The sequence below is a fragment of the Callospermophilus lateralis genome, chromosome 3, assembly GCF_048772815.1.
Source record: "Callospermophilus lateralis isolate mCalLat2 chromosome 3, mCalLat2.hap1, whole genome shotgun sequence".
Lineage (NCBI taxonomy): Eukaryota > Metazoa > Chordata > Mammalia > Rodentia > Sciuridae > Callospermophilus > Callospermophilus lateralis.
In genome coordinates this window covers 12,685,416-12,705,925 of record NC_135307.1, presented here as the reverse complement: position 1 = coordinate 12,705,925, position 20,510 = coordinate 12,685,416, and the positions used below count along the sequence as shown (strand labels likewise).

The window sequence follows — 20,510 nt, the reverse complement described above, 5'->3', positions numbered from 1 at the left end:
TCCATCACCGAGTCACCCAACAGGAGCAGGTGCTGAAACCTTTTCTTCAGCAGCTCCATGAAGTGATGCAGCCTCTGCAAAACATCTTCAGGGACTGGAACGCACGACAGTTCATCTTATAACATGACCAGAGGAAAGGTCTCCCTTATCATGGCTTTCTAGCCCTTAGGGCCACACAATAAAAGCCTAGTATCCACCAGTTTTCTTGACATTTGAAAATATCCACCTTTTGCATATTCTCTGTTGTTTCTAGGCCCTAGACCCCTCGGTATTCCTCCTAATACATATGTCAGTTTTCTGTATCACCTTGTCCCTAGTATGTTGTGATCATAGGCATATAGCTTCTTTTCAGCTGCTGGAGGGGTATATTGAAAATCTACACTTGATTTTATGTTGTTGATGGTAGCCAGCTAAGCATAAATCTATGCTAACAGCATCAGAGTCTTTATTTTCAAAATTCATCTGTGAATTTTAATTTCAAAGGTAATTAATCCTTACTTTGTTCTTTTTAAAATTCGAAGGAAGTTAACCTATCATTGGTTACAGAAAAAAATTAAAAAGAATAGTGATTCCATCTCACAGATAGTCCCTTACATCAAGTAGGTCTGTTTTTCTAGCCCATGCCACTCTTCTGGGTTTCCTAAGGAGGATGGAAATGTGGAGCTCTGGTTTCCCTCAACACTTGTTGGCAGCGAGTAGCTTCAGCTCCTGGATCATATCAGGTGAGACTCTTCTCACCTTTATGAGTGGAAGCCAGTTGGGTCATACAAATCTCTGGTGCTTGTTTATGATTCAGTAGAAGCAAAATTGCAATGAGGAAAAGGGAACAAAGATGGAAAGTCATTCTCTTTCATGGTGAACAGAAGACTCAACTTCATGGTTTCTCCTGTCTCCAAGATTCTCAGAGAGACTTTTATCAACATCTCCAGCTTTGAAGTTGGGCTGCGGAGGTCCCCTCCTTCTTCAAGTTTCTGAGAACATTCTGTTTCTGCTTCTAGTTCTGTACAGAGGGCATTCTAGATTGTCAGGAGGGGAGCCAGCAGTGTCAGTGTTGGCAGAAGTGTTGGCAGCAACTGGGAACAACACTGCAGTCTTAGCTGTGGTGTGACTCAGCTATAGCAAAAGGGAGTTAAGGTCTCCAGCTTCTGTTCTTGCATTTCCCACCTTCTCCTTGTATATCATTGTTTGTTCCCACATCAGCAGAAGGATTCAGAAATCCATGGATTCAGCTAGTTATCCTGTGAGACCAGTACCCAGTACCACAACCTACCTGCCTTCCTATATGACTGCTGTAAATGTTGCATCATATATTCTGTATTGTCATATGAACAACAACTTCACAATGCTATTGTCAAAAATACCTCTTCCTTAGGTGATGACTGTTTTGAAAACACAAAAACGACTGGGTCCCTCTTTTTACTTGACTTCATTTGTGATTACAATATAACAGAAATTGACAATAATCCTCTGACAGCCTTAACACAGAGTTGTTTGTTGAATTACTTTTTCATGTTTTTAGTAGGTCTGGATTATGTGTCACCATTATAGGCTTAATTCTTCTGCTTTTAGCACAGGCATTTTGGCATATGGTTCAGAGTTCAAGAAATGTGAAGAATTATATTTAAACTTTCTGTGTTTTGGTTTTTTGAAGCAACTTCATGCTGTTTACCATGCTGTTTAATAATCAAGTATGTCTTCTTTTATCTTGGCTTAGTTCTTGCTTCTTCGATTACTAATCAATTTATAGTTATGCTTGTAATACGTTGCTTCCACTCAAAGAAACATCTTCTAGAAGCAGAGATCTTTGTTAATAATACTCTGAGGTATATTTTGGAAAGAACATTATCTCAGAGACAGCTGATGAATATTGTAGTAAAATCTGTATTTCCACTTGGGAGTTTAGGGAGTGACATGAAGTACACGTTTCTGGATACTTTTCTTTGCCTTGTGGGATTACAGGTCTTCCGCTTCTCTTAAGTACCTTTTGTAGCCTATAATATGGAAGTAACTCAATTGTTTTGAACACTTTTATCCCATTTTTTTCCTCTCAGGTTGAAACACTTGTCTTCTTGGTTAGGTTTCTAAACATTTTATTTTGATTCCTTTAGAAACCAATTCTCTGAATTGTTTTTCTTCTGCTTAAGGAGAGATGGGATTTCTTTCCAGTACCAAGTTCCTTGAGAAGTGGATTTCTTAATGGTCATTGGTTTCTTCTGCCTTCTTTCCTGTTTGAAGAGCACAGTCTCAGGGATTCTTTGTATAACATGGTATTATTCTAAATTGTTGCTTTGGGATCTTTTTGATGCTTCATTTGCATGGTTCTGGAAAACCTCTCCAACACTCGTGGCTTCCTTAATGGAGAATACCCTCCTGATTCTCCAACTTTGCTCATCACTGGAGCATGTTGCTAAGAGCCCTGCCTCAGATTTCTTTGAAGAAAGTAAAACCCAAAGTTTTAAACATGTGGTACTATTGGCCAAAGTCAAGTGAGTCACTAAGTGGTATCTTCAAAACACTTGCATTTTCACTCATAAATACTTCAATTTGAAAAAATAGTCTTTTGGTTTGGAGCTTATGATATTAATTTCCAAAGTAAAATTTGCAGTGATATTTCTACCTCATATATACCCTGGGTTCTTATTTTCTTCCCTCATTAGCAACACTTTAATAGATATATATGGTGCCTTTAGAAATGATGTATAACATGGACAGCTTCCACTGAGGCCTGGCAAATGAGGGGGTGACTGACTTAAGAGTACCCTGGAATAGATTTCCCTCTTGATTTGTCATTTTTTTTTTTAGTAGCTAGTTGGTACATCTGAATGATTTCAGATATAAGTCAAGAGGCAAGGGAGACATAGACATCCAGTTCTTAACATCATAGAAGTAGAGACAAATCACAATAGTTCTTGACTTCATCATACCATTGAAGCCTTTCTACAATGCAGCTGGATGTCCAGGCTGCAACCCTTTGAATGTGATCTGTGGAGGGCTGTAAGAGCAGAGTGGGGACTTTCCTGGTCCCAGGAGCTGAGCTTCATTCACTGATTGTCTCTTTGCTGCTTACCCAGGTGCCACGAAGTCCAGCCTGCTGTCAGCACCCAGCATAGTGAGCATGTTTGTACCTGCTCCTGAAGAATTCACTGACGAGCAGCCAACAGTGATGACTGACAAGTGAGTGCACATAGAATTAGAGTTTGGTCATCAGAGTTGTGAGAAAGTATAAGAGGAAGCAAATTCTGCTTTTAAGTCATAATTTGTTCTTCAAAAGGCTGTAACTGTAAGTGTTGGTATGTGTTTGTGATTTAGGAATGCTGTCTTATGAACACCTTTTCTTTGTTAGGCATTGTTCTTTTTGTATTTGAATAAATTTAAATAATGTCACTCACTTATTATCCCTAGTAATAATTTCACACCTATAAAACCCCTCAATAAGAAACCTCAAATTGTTAGATTGGGAATAAGGATGATATTCCATTCTTTTTCCATCCTGCTAGCAGAATCTGTTCTTAAACTGATTGTGTCAGCTCTCAGCTCATCAGCCTCCAATAGCCCTAAAGCCCTTCTAGGACCAAGCACAGTTGCCTTGGTTTCTTAGATAAGGTCCTTCAGCTTGGGATGGTTCAGCCCTCCCACTCCTCACCAGGACCCCTTTCCCAGCCCCTCCCCTTTTCCAGAGCCCCCCTGCTGTGCCCTCCCTGTGTGCCCTTTTGTACTTTCTCTTCTTGGTGAACTGCTCATGCTTGAAGGTCCAGGTGAAGGTAAGTTCCCTGATTCCACCAGGCAGCATCAATCACGCCATTCTCCAGCCTCCTCTGCATCCGGTGCATCTCTATCCTTACCACATTGCATGTTATATGTGTTTTCTTAAATAACACATACATGTTCTGTAATAGATTGGGAGTTCCTTAGGACCATTTCTTCTATATTTTATACCCTAAGTTCCCTGTATATTGACTGGCACATAAATGCTTGCTCAGTGAATATGATAGAGTATACTTGCAGGATTTCAAGTTTGGAGAGGTCCCTTTGGGCCAGGACCAAGAATTCCAGCTACATGGATACTCATACCTGGTCCTGGTCCAAAGGGGTCTCTCCAAACTTGAAATCCTACAAGTCTTAATTCCTCAGCTCTCATCCAGTATCCATCTGACAGTCCTTGCTGAAGTGGCCTTGGGATGTAATGTTTTTCCTTTCACATCTTCCCCCTCCCAAGTCTCAATTTTTCCTAGTTGCTTCATATTTACTTTGTTTTTCTTCTTTTTTGGTTACAAATATGAAGGCTATATAAAAGCCATTTTGTAAGAAAACTTTTATTTACTTATTTATTTTATTTTTACCTATATTTAGGAGGGTTTCAAATAGAAGATCACAACAGCAATCATAGTTTGGGTCCCTTGCTATTTCTTCCCACTGTATAAAGCTGCCTTGGTTGAGTTTAATTAAATGGAACTCACATTAGAACGCATGAGAAAAGTAAGTTGTAAGTTACTTAAGAGCAGGTACCATTGTTTGTGTTTTCACACATTAGGCTCAGTAAATTCATAAAATTGATCTAAGTGAGTGGTAGAGAAGGGACTCAATTGAGACCCCCAGGCTTTCTAAACTGTTATCTTCATTCAAGTTCCCTATCTCTTACCCACAAATAGAACATTCTTTGAAAGCTTCTATTCATGCCTAGCCATTTTTCATTTTGACAAAATGAGAAAACTATGTAGTCATTGACAATCTCTTGCCATATTTTCACAGAAGCTTCACACTGATAGTCCAGCTGATGCTCATTCCAACAGGGCGCAATAACCCCCATTTTCCAGATGCTTGTGAATTTGAAGAGTATTTTCGGTTATTAAAGGGACTTCCACCACCTCTGCCAAGTGTGTTTTTTCTGCATCTGTTGTGGTGGCCCTAGGTCTCCCGCTTATTGTTACGGTGGGGACACTGACCTCCTTTTGGGGGATTTTCCAAGACTCATGAGAAATGACTGTGTGTTGTATGTTGTATCTTGAAACAGTGGTTGGCTTTCAGGAAAGCATTCCTCCGTTTTCCTTGCAGATGCCATGACTGTGGGGCCATTCTTGAAGAATATGATGAAGAAACCCTCGGGCTGGCCATTGTGGTCCTCTCCACATTCATTCACTTAAGCCCCGACCTGGCGGCCCCACTGTTGCTGGACATCATGCAGTCTGTGGGAAGGTAAGGGTCAGCTCGAGTTGTTTGGTAGGATGGAGCCTATCCAAGACAAATCTTGAGATAAAATCCACCAGTTCAAAAGGCAAGCATGCATTTACCTTGTAGATATCTGTGGAATCAATTCAAACTAGTTTTTAAAAAATTTTTTTTTTTTAGTTGTAGATGGACACTATACCTTTATTTTGTTCATTTATTTTTATGTGATGCTGAGGATTGGACCCAGCACCTTGCATATGTGAGGCAAGCGCTCCACCGCTGAGCCGCAACTTCAGCCCAATTCAAACTAGTTTTAAAAATTGAATGAACTGATTTTGTATTAAATTCCCCAGCTGTGTAGATTCATGAGTTACAACGGTCAGAGTGAAGCTAGAAGAAGGTGCTCTTGTACTGTTTGTTGTTTGTATTTACTACGTGAGCTAACATATGTAACAGTGCTCAGAACTAACAGTTCATATTAAACACCTCATTAGCTAATATTATTATTACTATTATTATCTCTCTTTTTATTTTGAGATGAATTCTCTAGGTATTTTGTAATCTCAAGGGACCCTCACTTAACTATGCAACTTGGCCTAATTATGTGAGGGGATAAATACAAGTAAATAAATGTAGCAGCTTCACATTTCTGACTCAGATAAAAGAAAGATAAACACATTTTTGGGAACAGGACCTTCAGCCTGAGGGAAAAATAAGCTTAGCTATTTTGAGTGTTCATATAAAGAAAATTCTCTTTAGTAGAAAGACATAGGAGATGGATGATGTATTTTATGGATATGCATAAAGTTCTAATTCAGTAACAAACATAACATATAGAAGAGGACTGAGTAAAATTAAGTTTCCAAGCTGTGCTAGCATAGTGGTAGGTGCTTTGGACTAAAGGCACTAAGGCCTAACTCCTGCCTTCAAGTGATTCATGGCTGAGTTGTTAGAAGGAACAGTTTGTGCAGAATCATTGAGTGGCTCTATAGACAGGGCTTTGATTAAGTGCTATGTTGAATGGCCACTGGGGTACAAGTGGGGCATAGATTAAGTGCTATGATGAGTAATATGAGTGTAAGTGCTATAGATGGAAAAGATTTCACTGGGGTAGGACAAGAACTGAATTCTGAAAATTCCTGGCATTTGAGAGAAGGAAAGAGCATGAATCTTAGTGGAGCTAAAATTAAACCTTTTTTTTTTAAATGAAGAAATACTGATTTCAGTAAACAAGAAAAACATTTAAAAACTTGACCCCCAAAGTATAAGACCCTGTTATCTCCCTCTCTGCAGATTTTTTTGTAGCATCTTTAGAGTCATATGTGCAGAGACAGTATAAAGTGAAGTATAACCATTCCACCTTCACCTTCAGAGTGGCCGAATGCAGAGGAAGTGATAAGCATGGGGATATGGAGAAGAGAAAACATGAACTATGTCATTTAACCCTTCATTTTGGCTGATCTTAATAATTGTGGAATAAACATTATATCAGCTTTCAGCAATACTAATGGAATTGAGGGTTGTTATTAATGTGGGGTCACAATTCCTACTATCAATACTTTTTAGTTTCAGAGGAGATGGAATTATTGTTTTGATCTGTTATTATGTTCTTGAAACAGTTGATCTAAGTTATTGAGGGGATTGTTTTTGTTGTTTTAACATAAATTGGAATAACCCATGTTCAAGCATTGCCAATTAGTAGGATGGAAACACATAAGCTTTGAAGAAAAGTGAGAAAAAACAGTAGCAGACACATTTTTGCATATTTTCATATATATATATATATTAATCTCTGTTCTTTGGAAGACTAAGGGGGAATAGGGAAAATATTTCATGCAAACTGTCAGGATTCTAGAAACCTAAGCCTCATGGCCAAAGCTTCCCAGAGAACAGATTCATCCACTTCCTAATTAGGGGCTTCCTTATTACATGCCTCAGTTCCACTGCAAAGAATGGAGGAGGCAATGTGGATTTACAACCATTTCCTTTACTCCCTGCCAGTCAGGAGCACAGGCACCATTCCCAGGGTTTTCTAAGACTCTGTAAACTCAGCTAATCCTTTCATTTGTTAGTTGAACTTCTCTATGAGATTTTGTTTATATTTTGCTCTTACCTGGATGCCTCTTGAATTTTACCTGTCCCCTTTTTCAGGTACATTCTTTAAGACATACACATTTCCTGTACCCTTAATTACTATTCAGTTTATTTGCAAATGTCTTTCAACTCACTGTAAAATGAGAGGACCCACAACCAAAGCAGCCTGGAATCCTGTCTGGTGTTAGTGGTAGCTGGGAGCCATTGTTCCTCTCCAAATGGGTTCTTGGCTCAGGTCACTTCTGTAGCCTTAAGTGAATTGATTTGTGACCCTCTCCCTATTTGTTTCTTTAATGCTTTACTGATTAAAATATATTTTCCTAAATCTACCAATGTAGTACATTCTGTCTGTATATGATGACATATGGGATATTCATTTATACAGAACCATATAATTATATCTTTCAAAATTATGTTATATATCGATTATTTAACCTAACATATTTCTGTTCTAAATACAACAGTTTTCTCATTGTTTTTATTCAACAGGTAGCTGACAAATACCTGTTATCTATTTTACTAACTCATAGTGGTTTTTACAATTTGTGATTTGTTTGTAGACAGGTTTCAGAGGTTGTAGACTGTGATGAATTTGAGTTAACATGGGAATGAGTTGGGCAAGTATTGTCCTGGTTTCTATTGTCCTGACTTGGCAGTGGAAGCCATTTTGTAGGTTGGCCAGTGACAGCAAACTGATTTTGACTATGTGTCACTCTATGGAAATATCTGATTTAATGCAGAAGGCAGATTTTGGGGCTGGGACACTGACCTCTGAGTGGGCCCTCTGTCCCTGGTCAAAGGGTGTTACACAAGTCCCCCTGTTCCTGAACCACAACAGGTCCACCTCAATACTACAGCATTTGATTATGAATAGCTAAGAAATTTGTGTGACTCTGTTTACTTTGTTTCCTAGATTGGCATCCAGCACTACCTTTTCTAACCAAGCAGAAAGGTAAGATCCTACAATGGGCCCGGATCTCACTTTCTTTTTGTTTCCTGTGCATGTTCATCCTGTTTCTAAGACATGATCTTATTCCAAGAAAGGGTTATTGTTGGTTCCAGTCACAATTCCAGAAAGCACTAGTTGTTTGATTTGAGTTCCTGCCTTTGTTTATCATTCATTAATTCACTCGTTTTAGTAAAAGAATACTTTTAAGCCTACCCTGTGCTCGATACTTAGGCTATAATTAGGGGCAAAACTAACTGGATTCCTACCCTCAGTGGGGTTTTGTGCTCTGTTGGGGAGGTAAACATGAATGAAATATTCACACAAATTTGTAATTTTAAAACATACTAAGTGCTATGAATAAAAAGTATAGAGAAACATCAATTCTTCCAACAAGTATTTATGGGGTTATCTAGTGATGTTGAGAATACAATGGTGAAAAGCATACCCAATCCTGGCTCTCATGGAACCTACATTCAAGTTGAAGAGGAATAAGGAAATCAATCAACAAGTAAATTGATAATGTGGTTTAATATCATTTAGTGCAAAGTGCTGTGAAAATCAATTAAAGTGTAGGTGCTAGAGAGGGACTGGAAATGGTCATTTTAGATACAGTGGTCAAGGATAACCTCTCTGCAGAAGAGATAATTAAATCAAGCCTGAGCAGAGTAAGAGCAATCCATGTGGTGCTTTATGGAACGAGCAGCCAGGGCAGATGTGTTAAGTTAGGACAATGCCTAGTGCATTTGGGGGATGAACTAATAACGTGGCTGAAATGAGCATAGAAAGGATGGCAGACGGGGATGGACCAGGTAGTGGGAGCCAGGCCAGGTAAAGCCCCGTAGGTTACTTAAGAAGTTGAGCTGTCACTGAATAAAACAGGGAGCCATTGGAGCACATACTTGACCTTGTGCTTTGAAAGGATCATACTCTGGTCAAATTCCTAGACTCAGAGTGGAATGATGTTGGTGGTCTAGGGGAGGGGAAGTAGGGAATCTATCAGCAGGCATAAATGTCAGTTAAGGAGCTCTACAACACTGTAGAGCTCAACAATAATGTATTGCACACTTAAAAATTTAAGAGGATAGGTCTTATGTAGTGTTCTTATTAGAAAGGAAATAATAATAATAATAATAATAATTATTATTATTATTATTATTATTCCAGGGATTGAACTCAGAGGCATTTAACCACTGAGCCCCATCCCCAGCCCTTTTAATTTTTGATTTTGAGACAAGGACTCCCTAAGTTGCTTAGGGCCTTACTAAGTGGCTGAGGCTGGCTTTGAAATCATGATCCTGCTGCATCAGTCTCCCAAGCCTCTGGGATTTCAGGTGTGTGCCAGTGTATCTTAGCGAAAATTAAAAATTTTAAAAAGGAAGAATTAAAAAGAAGAAAAATAAAAGATCACTTGGGCTTATATGATTTAAAACAAGTCACGGGAGTGAGTGGAAGCAGGGAAGTCAGTTTAGAAACCATTTCAGTGGAGCAAGTAGAGGAGGATGGTGACTTGCTCTCAAGTGCTGAGGAGTTGTCACAGTAAGGATAATTCAGGACATACTTTAGAAGTACTCTAGATAAAGGAAATATCATAGAGCCAACAGAATTTTCTGATAGATTGGATGTTGGTGCAGAGTAGAGAGGAGGCAAGAATGACGCCCAGGCTTTGGTATGAACAACTGGTGGAGAGATGTGCCACTTACTGAGGTGGAGGGTCTAGGTGAGAGCCAGCGCCATGAGTGGCTATCACCCACTAAATGCTAACCACCTGAAGTTATGTTAGTCACAAGATATGAAAGACTGGGTATTATTTTTCTCACAAACCTGCATAACTGCCTTTCTCACCCTGATCTGCCTGCATTCTGTGTGTGCAGCAGCTACGACACAATAATCCCACTAGTAATGGGGAGTGAAAATGCTTAAAGCCAATGTCCACCTCCAGAGAGGCCGACACTATTGTGATGTTCTTCTACCATGGATTAGTTTTGTCTATCATAGGGCTTCATGTAATGGAATTAAACCACATATGCTCTTTTGTGTCTGACTGCTTTACTCAACAGTGTCTTGAGATTTATCCATTGTTGCTTATATCTGTAGTTTGTTTCTTTTCCAGAGCTGAATAGTGTCCTATAGTTTGTTTATTCACTTTCTGTTGAAGGACTTTGGGTTATTTCTCGTTTGGGGCAATTATAAATAGAACTGCTATGAATATTCTTATACAAGCCTTTTTGTAAAAAATGTTTGCATTTTCTCTTGGGGATGGATTCATGTCTCACAGGATAGGAGTATGTTTAATTTCATAAGAAATCACCAGCACTTCTCTTACATAAAGATGCTTATATAGAGATTGTTGTAACATTTCTCTTATGTATAAAATAGTAACCATGTTATATTCCCTTCATCAATGTATGAGACTTAGGATTGTTCCACATCTTTGCCATATTTAGTGTTGTTTACTTAAAATTTTAACCACTCAGGTGGGTGTTCAGTGGGTATCTCATTGTAGTTTTAAATTCCATCCTTTGGTATATTCTTTTGTGAAATGTCTGCTCAAATCTTTTGCATCTTTTTAATTGAATTGTCGTCTTTATCCAGAGTTGTAGGAATTCTTTACATATCCTGAATATCAGTCCTTTATTAAATATTTGAAGAACATCTTCACCCAGTCTTGGACTTATCTATTCCTTTTCTTAATGGTATTATTTGCTGAGGAATATTTAATCCAGATGAATTCTAATTTATTAAAACTTTTTTAAAAATTATAATTGTTGCTTCCTATTATTTATCTAAGAACATTTTGTCTCCTTCCAAGTCATGCAGATATTCCCCAGTGTTTCCTTCTAAAACTTTATGGTTTTATTGTTTATGTTTAGCATTTATATGATCCATCTCAAATTAATTTTTATGTATTGTGTGAATTAGGGCTAGGGCATTCTTTTTTATCCAGGGTAGATATAGTTATTTCGGCATCATTAAAAATGGAAAAAACTCAATAGATCCCTACAATGTCTGTTAAAGTAGCTGTGTAGTAAGTCTTGAATCAGGCAGTATGAGGCCTCCAACTTTAACTTATCTTTTTCAAGATTGGTTTGGATATCTAGAGTCTTTACATTTCCATATAAATTTTTAAAGCTTCTCATTTTTTTTTATCAAAAAAGCCTTCTGGGATTATATTAAAAGTAAAATCAATTTTATATAAATGACATAAATGACATTGAAATATTCAATTCATGAACATGATAATGTATCATTAGATCTTTAAATTCTCTAAGCAGTGTTTTTTTAGTTTTCAGGTAGATTTTGTGTATATCTTTTGTTAAATTTATTCTCAAGAATTTTGTTTTTTAATGCTAATGTAAATGGAATTATGAAAAATTTTATTTTCAACATTTTGTTGATGGTATATAAATATAAATTGTTTATTATATATTAAGTATAGCCCAGCTAAATTCATTTATTAGTTCCAGATGTTGCTTCGTAGATTCCTTAGGATTTGATTTTGCATGGAAAAACAGCATATCATTTGCAAGCAGTGATAGTTTTACTATTCCTTTTTGATCTTGCTTTTATTTCTTTTTATTACCTTACTACAATGGCTAGAACCACCAGTAATAGAAATGTGTGAGTGGACATTTTGCTTTGTTTCCTGCCACACAGGGAAAATATTCAGTATCTCACTGCTAGTTATGTTAGCTATATGTTTTTCAAAGATGCCCTTCAGCAAATTGAGGATCTTCATCCATTTCCAGTTTATTGAGTTTTTAAAATCATGAATGTGTGTTAACTTTGGTAAATTGTATTTTTTGTATCTATTGAAATAATCAAAAGGTTTTGTCCTTTTAATTATTTAATTACACTGACTGATTTTTTATTATTAAACCATACCTATATTCCTGAGATAAACCCTACTTGGTCATGATATTGTCATTCTTTTAATCTATAGTTAGATTCAGTGTCCATGAGAAGTATAGGTCTGTTTTATCTCTTACCATTTCTTTTTGGTTTCCTTTTTAGTTTCATTTCTTTCTTTCTTTTGATAATGACTTTATCTGATTTTAGCTTTAGGGTCATGTCAGTCCCATAAAACAAAGTGGAAAAGGCTCCCTTCTTCTCTTCTCTATTTTCTTAAAGTTATTATACATTTGGGGTTATTTGTTTTTCCTGAAGAACATTTCTGGCTTAAAAGTTTGAACCAGCATTTCAGGGTGGGCTTGCATAATGAGGTATAATTATGCCTATTATAATTAGGTAAGCAGAACTTTTCACCCTTCACCTACCTGAGTGGTTTGATTTCTTCTTTCTTCCTTCTGGTAATTTACTAACCACCTCAGGAAGTCTCCCTTCTGGTCCCTTGGTCTAAGGGGCAGGGCCACATGAAGATCTCTTGGTTCCCCTTTTTGACATGCAGAAGTGAACAGTGGGTGGAGGAAATGCACCTGTCAAAGTCCTATCCTTTCCACAGGTGCCAGTTTGGATGCCCCAGGAAGACTCCCCAGGTCTCCCAGCCGGGAAGAACCTCTCCCTCACTGCATTTTCCCTCAGAAAAGCTCTTGCTTAGCCAATTACACTTTCTTGGGAGGATCTTGCTGATAGTTCTCATCCAGGGTTCTTGTCCTAACTCTGCCATTCTCTAGACATGAGGCCTTTGCAGGTCACCTTTCCCCGCTGGTCCTGGGAACCCTCATACATACTTAGGAGGCCTACAGCAAGCCAGGGATCACTCTGGAATTTCATGATTTTATCTTTCTTCTTTTCAAATATTATTTTTAGTTGTCAATGGATCTTTTACTTATTTATATGCAGTGCTGATGATTGAACCTCACACATGCCAGGCAAGCGCTCCACCACTGAGCCAAGACTCCCAGTCCTTATGGTTTTCTTTTTCTAAAAAGAAAAAAATTGTTAACAGGGATTAGGTTTGGCTAGACTATTTTATTTCGCTGATGGAAATGACAGGTTTACATAAGATTGTTGTGTAAATGTTTCAACTCTAAATAAATAGACTCTTGGTCCATGGTCTCTTGCATCTTCTCTCCCTGCTGGAACGCAGCATGATGGTTCCTGGCAATGCAGCAGGGGTGGCCAAGCAGTTCCTGCGCTGCATCTTCCATCAACTGGCCCCAAACGGCATCTTCCCGCAGCTGTTCCAGAGCACCATCAAAGGTAATTCCCCGCTGAGGTCTGGACCCAACAGACTTGCTGAGTCTCTGAAACCTGATCTCTACTAAAGCTGATTGTTCACTTTGCAGATGGGACTTTTTTGCGGACCTTAGCCACGTCTCTCATGGACTTCAATGAGCTGAGCTCTATTGCTGCTCTCAGCCAGCTCTTGGAGGTAGGTTTGCTTTAATGACACCCTGGGCCCCAGCCGAAATTGCATGCCCTATTTGAGTCACTCCATTGAGTACTCCAGCGGGAGAAATCCAAACTCATTTAACTTGAAAATTAAATTTAGATTTTGTGTGTATTTCTATTCATTTAAAACTTCTAGACTTCCAACTAAGTGGTGAACCCCAGGATTGAAAACTCACCTCCACAAAACTATCCTGTTCTGAATTTTCAAAATGCATGGTGGGTAGAGCATTACTGTATGGCGAGATTTGGATTCCAAGATCCGCTATGTGCTTATTCACAGAGCAGTATTGTATCGCAAGACTCAGGTTCAAGCCTCTGCTCCAAGGCCTGGTCATTCAGCCATTGCTAGAAGGGAAGCTCCTGCTCCTTAATTTTTAAGTTTTAGTCTTTGTTCTGGAGAATTCTTTCCAGCCATCAACATTCATTTTGTCCTTTTAGCACCTAACTACATCAATGATAGCTCCTAAGAAGATATTTCTTATTTGTTGCTCACATTTCACCTCTCAATCAAAAGATCCCAACTCCTTGGAGTTTGTCTGAACGTGTCTATTTTTCTTTACATTTCTCCTGCTTATTGCAATGATTGGCTCATATGGTAGGCACTCAAGGCATGTATATAGCATGAATATGTGATTTTAAAACTGATCTTCAACAAATAGCTGTCTGAATTCCCATGCTGTTTCAGCAGTTGATTGCCTATGCTTTTGTTTTTAGGGTCTAAATAACAAAAAGAATTTACCAGCAGGGGGTGCTATGATACGCTGTTTGGAAAACATTGCTACTTTCATGGAAGCTTTGCCCATGGATTCTCCTAGTAGTCTCTGGACCACAATCAGCAACCAGTTTCAGACATTTTTTGCCAAGCTGCCTTGTGTTTTACCTCTGAAGGTAAGCTGATCCCAGATTTCACTGTGAATTACCTTTTGACCATTTATCTCTAGAGAGAAGCAAAGTCTTGGGTGATTTGATAAATCCCAAAGGGCTAGAAGGAATCTGTCAGCTGCAGAGTGAAGATTATTATCTGGGTTGTTTTTTTGTGCACGATTTAATTAACTTGAAATCAAATGAATCGCTTCTTGATTTGACAAGTGAAGTAACATGTTAACAACTCCACTTCTGAAATGAGTATTATACGAATGTAAAATTTTGTAGAGATCAGCCACCTGCATTGTTGCTAAATTGGCAGACTGCTAATAGGGTCTGTAAGGATGATGAGTCAGGGACCCTTAATTTTTTCTGTGTGCTTTGAGTTTGACGTTTCTTTGCAAAACAGGGATACACAGGAAGGATCTTTACTTCTCTCATTCTGTGATCCTTGTTTACCCACAAATCTGGAGTAGCTGAATAAATCCAAGCAAGGAGGATTAGTACTTTGAAAGTATGTCTGTATATAACTACTGTACATACATGCATAAACAAATCAAGGGTATGCGTTTTAACTCAGCCACATAGAACCTCCTTTAGACCAGAGTTATTCAGGGTCATTTATTGCTAATAAGCCATATACTCTAAGAAGAGTGCAGCAGGTATGACAAATTCAAATGACCAGGTGCAGATGTGATAGTCAAAATATTTAACTTGAACACTGATCAGTTGGAAGTATTTCCAGCTATAAATTAATGAAATGCCTAATTTGTGATAATCAGCTCTGCCCATAGGGACCCTGCCTACAAGGTTAATGACTAAAGTGGAATGATCTAAGATAATAATAAGAATTGGGACCAGACTCTTAAAAATTGTAATGTACCAGTCCTTCTGCTGGGGCCAACTGCTACCCCAGTAGTTATATGAGAAATGAGGTGTTATGTTGTGGATTTTCCCATCTTTTCTAGGATGACATTTCCTGATTTTTAAATCACTGGGAGGGCCTCATGAGCAGCCAGTTTTCAGCCCCTGGTTTAAATTAAGTAAATTTCACATCAACCATGATGGGTATTGAGCACATTAAACAGGCCAGCAGTTCCTTTAGAAAGTACTTGTGAGATGCTTTCAGTATTTATGTAAGAATTTCCCCTGCTGGGTCAGATCTGGGCACTGCTTCTGTTTTGTTTTTCATCTCCGAGGAAATTATAAGCCTTTGAAAAACACATGGTTTCACCAGTTTAGAAAAGTGGGTCTCAACCTCCAGTGTGCATCAGTGTCCCTAACATACAGATCACTGGGACTGATTTGAGAGTTCTGATTCAGTAGGGGTGGGGCCAGGGGATTGACAGCCTAACAAGTTTTCAGGTAATGGGCATGCTGTTGGTCCCAGGATTCCACCTGAAGAATCACTGGCTTAATTTACAGTATCTTAAAGAGATTAAAATACACAGCTGCAGAAATTGAACTGTAGCCTGCTATTGTGATGTGTTCAGAATGTTAAACAGTATTGTTGTTTATTCTCTTTTTTGGTACCAGGGATTGAACCCAGGGTTGCTTAACTGCTGAGCCACATCCCCAGCCCTTTTATTTTTTATTTTAAGACAGGGTCTCAGTAAGTTGCTGAGGCTGGCTTTGAACTTGTGGTCCTCCTGCCTTAGCCTCCACAGCTACTGGGATTGCAGGTGTGGGTCACCACGCCCCGCTTGTTGTTTATTCTTGCTGTAACATTTCCCCCAAGTTTTGCCAAAATGGAACTCTAATAAATTTGAAAGTGTAATTTTTCCCTTATAAAAATTTTAATACTTTCCCTCAGACTTTTTTCATGTCTTTTCATGGCAGAGAAAGTGAAGGTGAAACTATTTCTTATTTGGACTAATCATTCTTAAATAAGTTTTATTTTGTTCTATTTCTAACATGGCCGTTTACAAATTAGTGTTATCTCTTTAGAATTGGATTTATGTAACGTCCTCTTGTCCACCTGCGTGTCCATTCATCCAGCTGGCTATCTGATTCTCTGTGAAACTTTCTGTATGATTAAATTCTAGAGCTGTATCTTTGAAAAATAGTTTAGAAGCTGTGTTTAATTATTTACTTATTTTAATTGTTTCATTAAAATATTTTAACCTAAAATAATTGTTTTCAACATGAATATATGGCATGGGAAACTGAACAGAGGTAGTTATATTTCAGATTTTTCTTTTTACAAAAATAAATGTAAGAAATATGATGTACAAAAGATATGTTAAAGGAACTGAATTCTTTCTTCATGTTTATTCACAGTGTTCTTTAGATTCCAGTTTGAGAATTATGATATGCCTCTTGAAGATACCCTCTACCAATGCCACAAGGGTATGTATGCTTCAGAAAAATATAGCCAGTTGTTTTTTTGGTCATTTTTTAACCTAAAAAGACAGGTGCATAGCAATACAGAAGACACAGTCCTGACATCCAGCATCTGTTCCTTTCCTCACACCAGGTCATTGGCTAATACAACGTAAGGTCACCATGTGTAGTAGGTTCCCGAGGCCTAGGCTATGCCTACCAACCCCTCCTCCATATACTAATGAGGTGATCCTTCTGAACAGCGCATCATGTTGGTTCCTTCCTTAAAAATCTTGGACAGTGCTTGATTTCTTTCAGGATAGTGTCGGAAATCCTTAACATGGCACACAAAAGTTACCTCATTACTCACCAGCCTACTTTCCAGCTTACTCTCTGCTTGATAGTCCACCACTGCAACCTGTGCTCCTGTGAGTCACATCGTTATCCTCCTCAAGGCAACAACGCCATTTGTTGAACTCTTACCAAGTGCCAGGCCGTGGGCTCAGTGCGTTCCATGTAGTCTTATTTCATTTCATACCCTTTGCCTTTGCTTAGACCTTTTTCTTTCCTGAAATTCTTTGTACTCTTCAGTGAGATGAACTCATTCTTCAAGGTCCCATTTAAATTTTTTAAAATGCTCATATAATTAGTAACATCTGTGTCCTGTATCAGCTCCCACAGCACGTGACTGAGCTGTGTTAGCACTTGATAGTCTCAAAGCCTCCCCAGGGAGACCATGAGCTTCATGAACTCCAGTACTGTATCTCATTCTGTATCCCTGCTACCATGGTGAATTGCATTATATTCAGTGGTGATATAGTTTGATTTGCAATAGTTTGTAATTACTACTTAATATAGAAATAGTGCATGTTGTCTGCAACTGTTTACCTAGACTGTGCTTTTATAGACAAAGCTAGAAAGTTTATGCTGGAAAGTTACAAAGAGATTATTTGGTTCAATCTACTCATTTATAGATAAGGAAACAGGCTCAGAGAGTTGAAGTGTCTTGGCTAAGGTCACACAGCTGGTTCCTAGAATATTTGAAACTTCAACATAGGTTCTTTGGGTCCTATTTTTCTGTTGTTCCATCACCATGCTGGTTTGCTAGGTATAAGAGCAATTTTCTTTATAACTTTGAATTGGAGTTTCTCTTTTTGATCAATGAGAGTGCTTATGTGTCAACTTGAGAGGTATTCCTATCCCCACCCTCCGCTGTCAGGGTTTCAAATCAGTAGCATTTGAACAAAGTATGCTGAACCAACAGCACTGTTTTAAAAAGTGTAGGATTCCCTACTTGGAAAACACAGTAGTTTCTCTGGGGAGTACAAATAAATGAAAGACAATTCTTATGTTCAGGAGCAACTAACATGTAGGGAATTCAGTTTTGTATCAATAAGGAAGAAAAAAAAAACTCAAAAATGCACATATCGTTGATTTAGGTTTTCCTTTTCCAGGAATCTATTCTAAGGAAGAAAATGATAATAAAAATTTTATGCTGAAATATATTTATTAGGGCATTACTTATAGAAAATTTGACTCTGTGGCTATTAAAATGAATGGGTTATAAGAATTAAGTGGCACTGGAAATTCTTAATGTTATTAAGCTAATAAAAATATTATATTATAAACATATTTGATCTTATGTGAAAATTCAGCTAACTAAACTGGCAAACAATGAAGAAGTGAAATATAACAAAAAAACATAAAGTAGTAGTATGCATGACTTTTATTTCTTCATGAGTACTTTCCTACATATCCTGTGTTTTACATTAAACATGTATTACTTTTATAATCCAGACACTCCAGACCACAGTGATTGAGAAGTAGTGAAAATCATGGCATGGAAGTCTTTGGGCATTTAGTTAAAACCCTGACTTCTCTGCAGAGCAGTTAAACCTCTGGAAAATTGCCCTTGAATTTGGAGTTGAATCCCATTTCATAGCTGTATGGCCTTAGGGAAGTTAGTTGTGTACTTAACTGATTCTGCTGTGAACACAGAGTGATACTAAAGCTTCAGAGGGTTCATAATGAAGATTGTAGCAAGCATCCATGGAGAGCTTACTGTTGCCAAGTTCTTTGCATACATTATCTCCCGTAATTCTCACAACAACCCTAATGTGTGTAATCTATTATTTTTCCACTTTTAGAGAAGGAGAAAACTAAGTCTCAGACAGGTTAGATCGCTTATTTAATGTCAGCAGAACTAGTTTGAACACACTTAAATCAGATTCTAGAGCTGTGTCATTAACTAACATGCTGTTTCCCAGGATAGTTAAGAAATTTGAATGTGATAAACTGTATGAAAGCAATGAGCTCTGCCTAACACTCAGTAGGTGCTCAGAAAATGTTCCTAAAGAACTTAATAAAGTGTACTAAGAAATTAGAACTGGCCCTTTGTGGATGGGATTCAGATGAAGAAACCAAATGAACAAAGTCTTCCTTGGCAGGAAGCTGAGAAAGGGTTTCTATCCAAGCTAATTATACTTGGGTTCTTATATGACAGAGTGGTTTGCACTACTGAACTGCGGAGACAGGCTTCTGGAGGATCTGAATCTGAAGAACCATACTTAGAGGTTCTGAGGATAGAGTGGAAAATCCTAAAGCAGACCTCGCTGGGTGAACAGGGTAGGGTGGTAGAGTGGTGGTCAGATGGTTTGTAAATAATGCCATGTGGAAAAATGAAGTTTTTAAACAATAAAATCATGTTCTTTGAGTCACTGGTTAAAGGTGTAGTTATACTTTAATTAGACCACCAGGGTTGCTACAGTGGCCACCTGGCAACGATTTTAAATAAAAAAGAATAATTCCATTAAAATATAATAATACTTTAATGGTTTTCTTTATGAAGGAAACAGACATTTTATTTGGCCCCAATGTCATTGCAGAGTTTGTTGGAACCATTTTCAAAACTGCTCAGCTTTGTAATTCAGAACGCTGTCTTCACTCTGGCCTACCTGGTGGAACTGTGTGGCTTATGTTATCGAGCTTTCACTAAGGTAAGGCTGCATGTGTGTGTTCCCGTGAAACTGGAAACTGGCAGAAATATAGTCTTTCTAATCAGTGTCAAATCCCTGTTATTTACTTGCTTTAATACCTTAAAAATTAATAGTTCTTCTAAAGTCTGATAAATAGTATTGGAAGAAAACACTTTAGAAAACAATATACACAAATATTTCTAAAATATACAGATTTGGAGAATTGAGTGTCGTGGTTTAGAAGAGGTACTTTCAGTGAGGGATATTAATTATCTTAATGATCTTTTAAGGTCCTTTTAAAGGTCACCATCCCAAGGTTAGTGGGTGAGTCATCACTACATATCATTTTTATACCCAGAGTGGAACAACACCAGCTGGTCATTTGTAGAAGCCTGTGAAGCACCTTAAGGCTCATCATTTGTCTTTCTCCCAGTTCTGGGTTCATGGCCTCTGAGATTCAAATCTCATCTTTTGTCATCTTGTCCTAATCATGGTTCCTCTATTGAATTATCTCTAGCACCCCCCTCCCCACAGCTGAGAAAGTGGAAAAATACCGCTTGCCCAGTTGGCACAGCAGCCTTATCGGAACCGGCACATGCTGTCCTGATGGAAAAGCAGAAGGCCAGGAAAACTTGGAGCATTTTTGTTCTTAGGACAGTGTGTGAATATTACCCTCTTGATCTCCAGATTTTCCAAATGTCTTTTCAATGGGGTCTCTGTTTCTGTTGTTTCTGCTTAAATACTCAGAATGCCCCTTTATTCATGTCACCAAGACTATGAACCCTTTA

At 38.1% G+C, this 20,510-nt stretch overlaps 1 protein-coding gene across 4 annotated transcripts in view; it reads left to right on the top strand.

The window, feature by feature from the left end:
* The window catches only part of Unc79 (unc-79 subunit of NALCN channel complex), a 213,649-nt gene that overhangs the window by 145,853 nt on the left and 47,286 nt on the right, over positions 1 to 20,510 (top strand). For all 4 annotated transcript variants that reach the window (XM_076848004.2, XM_076848003.2, XM_076848001.2 and 1 more), the window contains 8 exons: positions 3,072 to 3,174; positions 5,053 to 5,193; positions 8,174 to 8,212; positions 13,257 to 13,369; positions 13,456 to 13,541; positions 14,276 to 14,449; positions 16,706 to 16,774; positions 19,633 to 19,743. In XM_076848004.2, the coding sequence (XP_076704119.1) occupies positions 3,072 to 3,174; positions 5,053 to 5,193; positions 8,174 to 8,212; positions 13,257 to 13,369; positions 13,456 to 13,541; positions 14,276 to 14,449; positions 16,706 to 16,774; positions 19,633 to 19,743 (836 nt within the window). The remainder of the gene's footprint in view (positions 1 to 3,071; positions 3,175 to 5,052; positions 5,194 to 8,173; positions 8,213 to 13,256; positions 13,370 to 13,455; positions 13,542 to 14,275; positions 14,450 to 16,705; positions 16,775 to 19,632; positions 19,744 to 20,510) is intronic.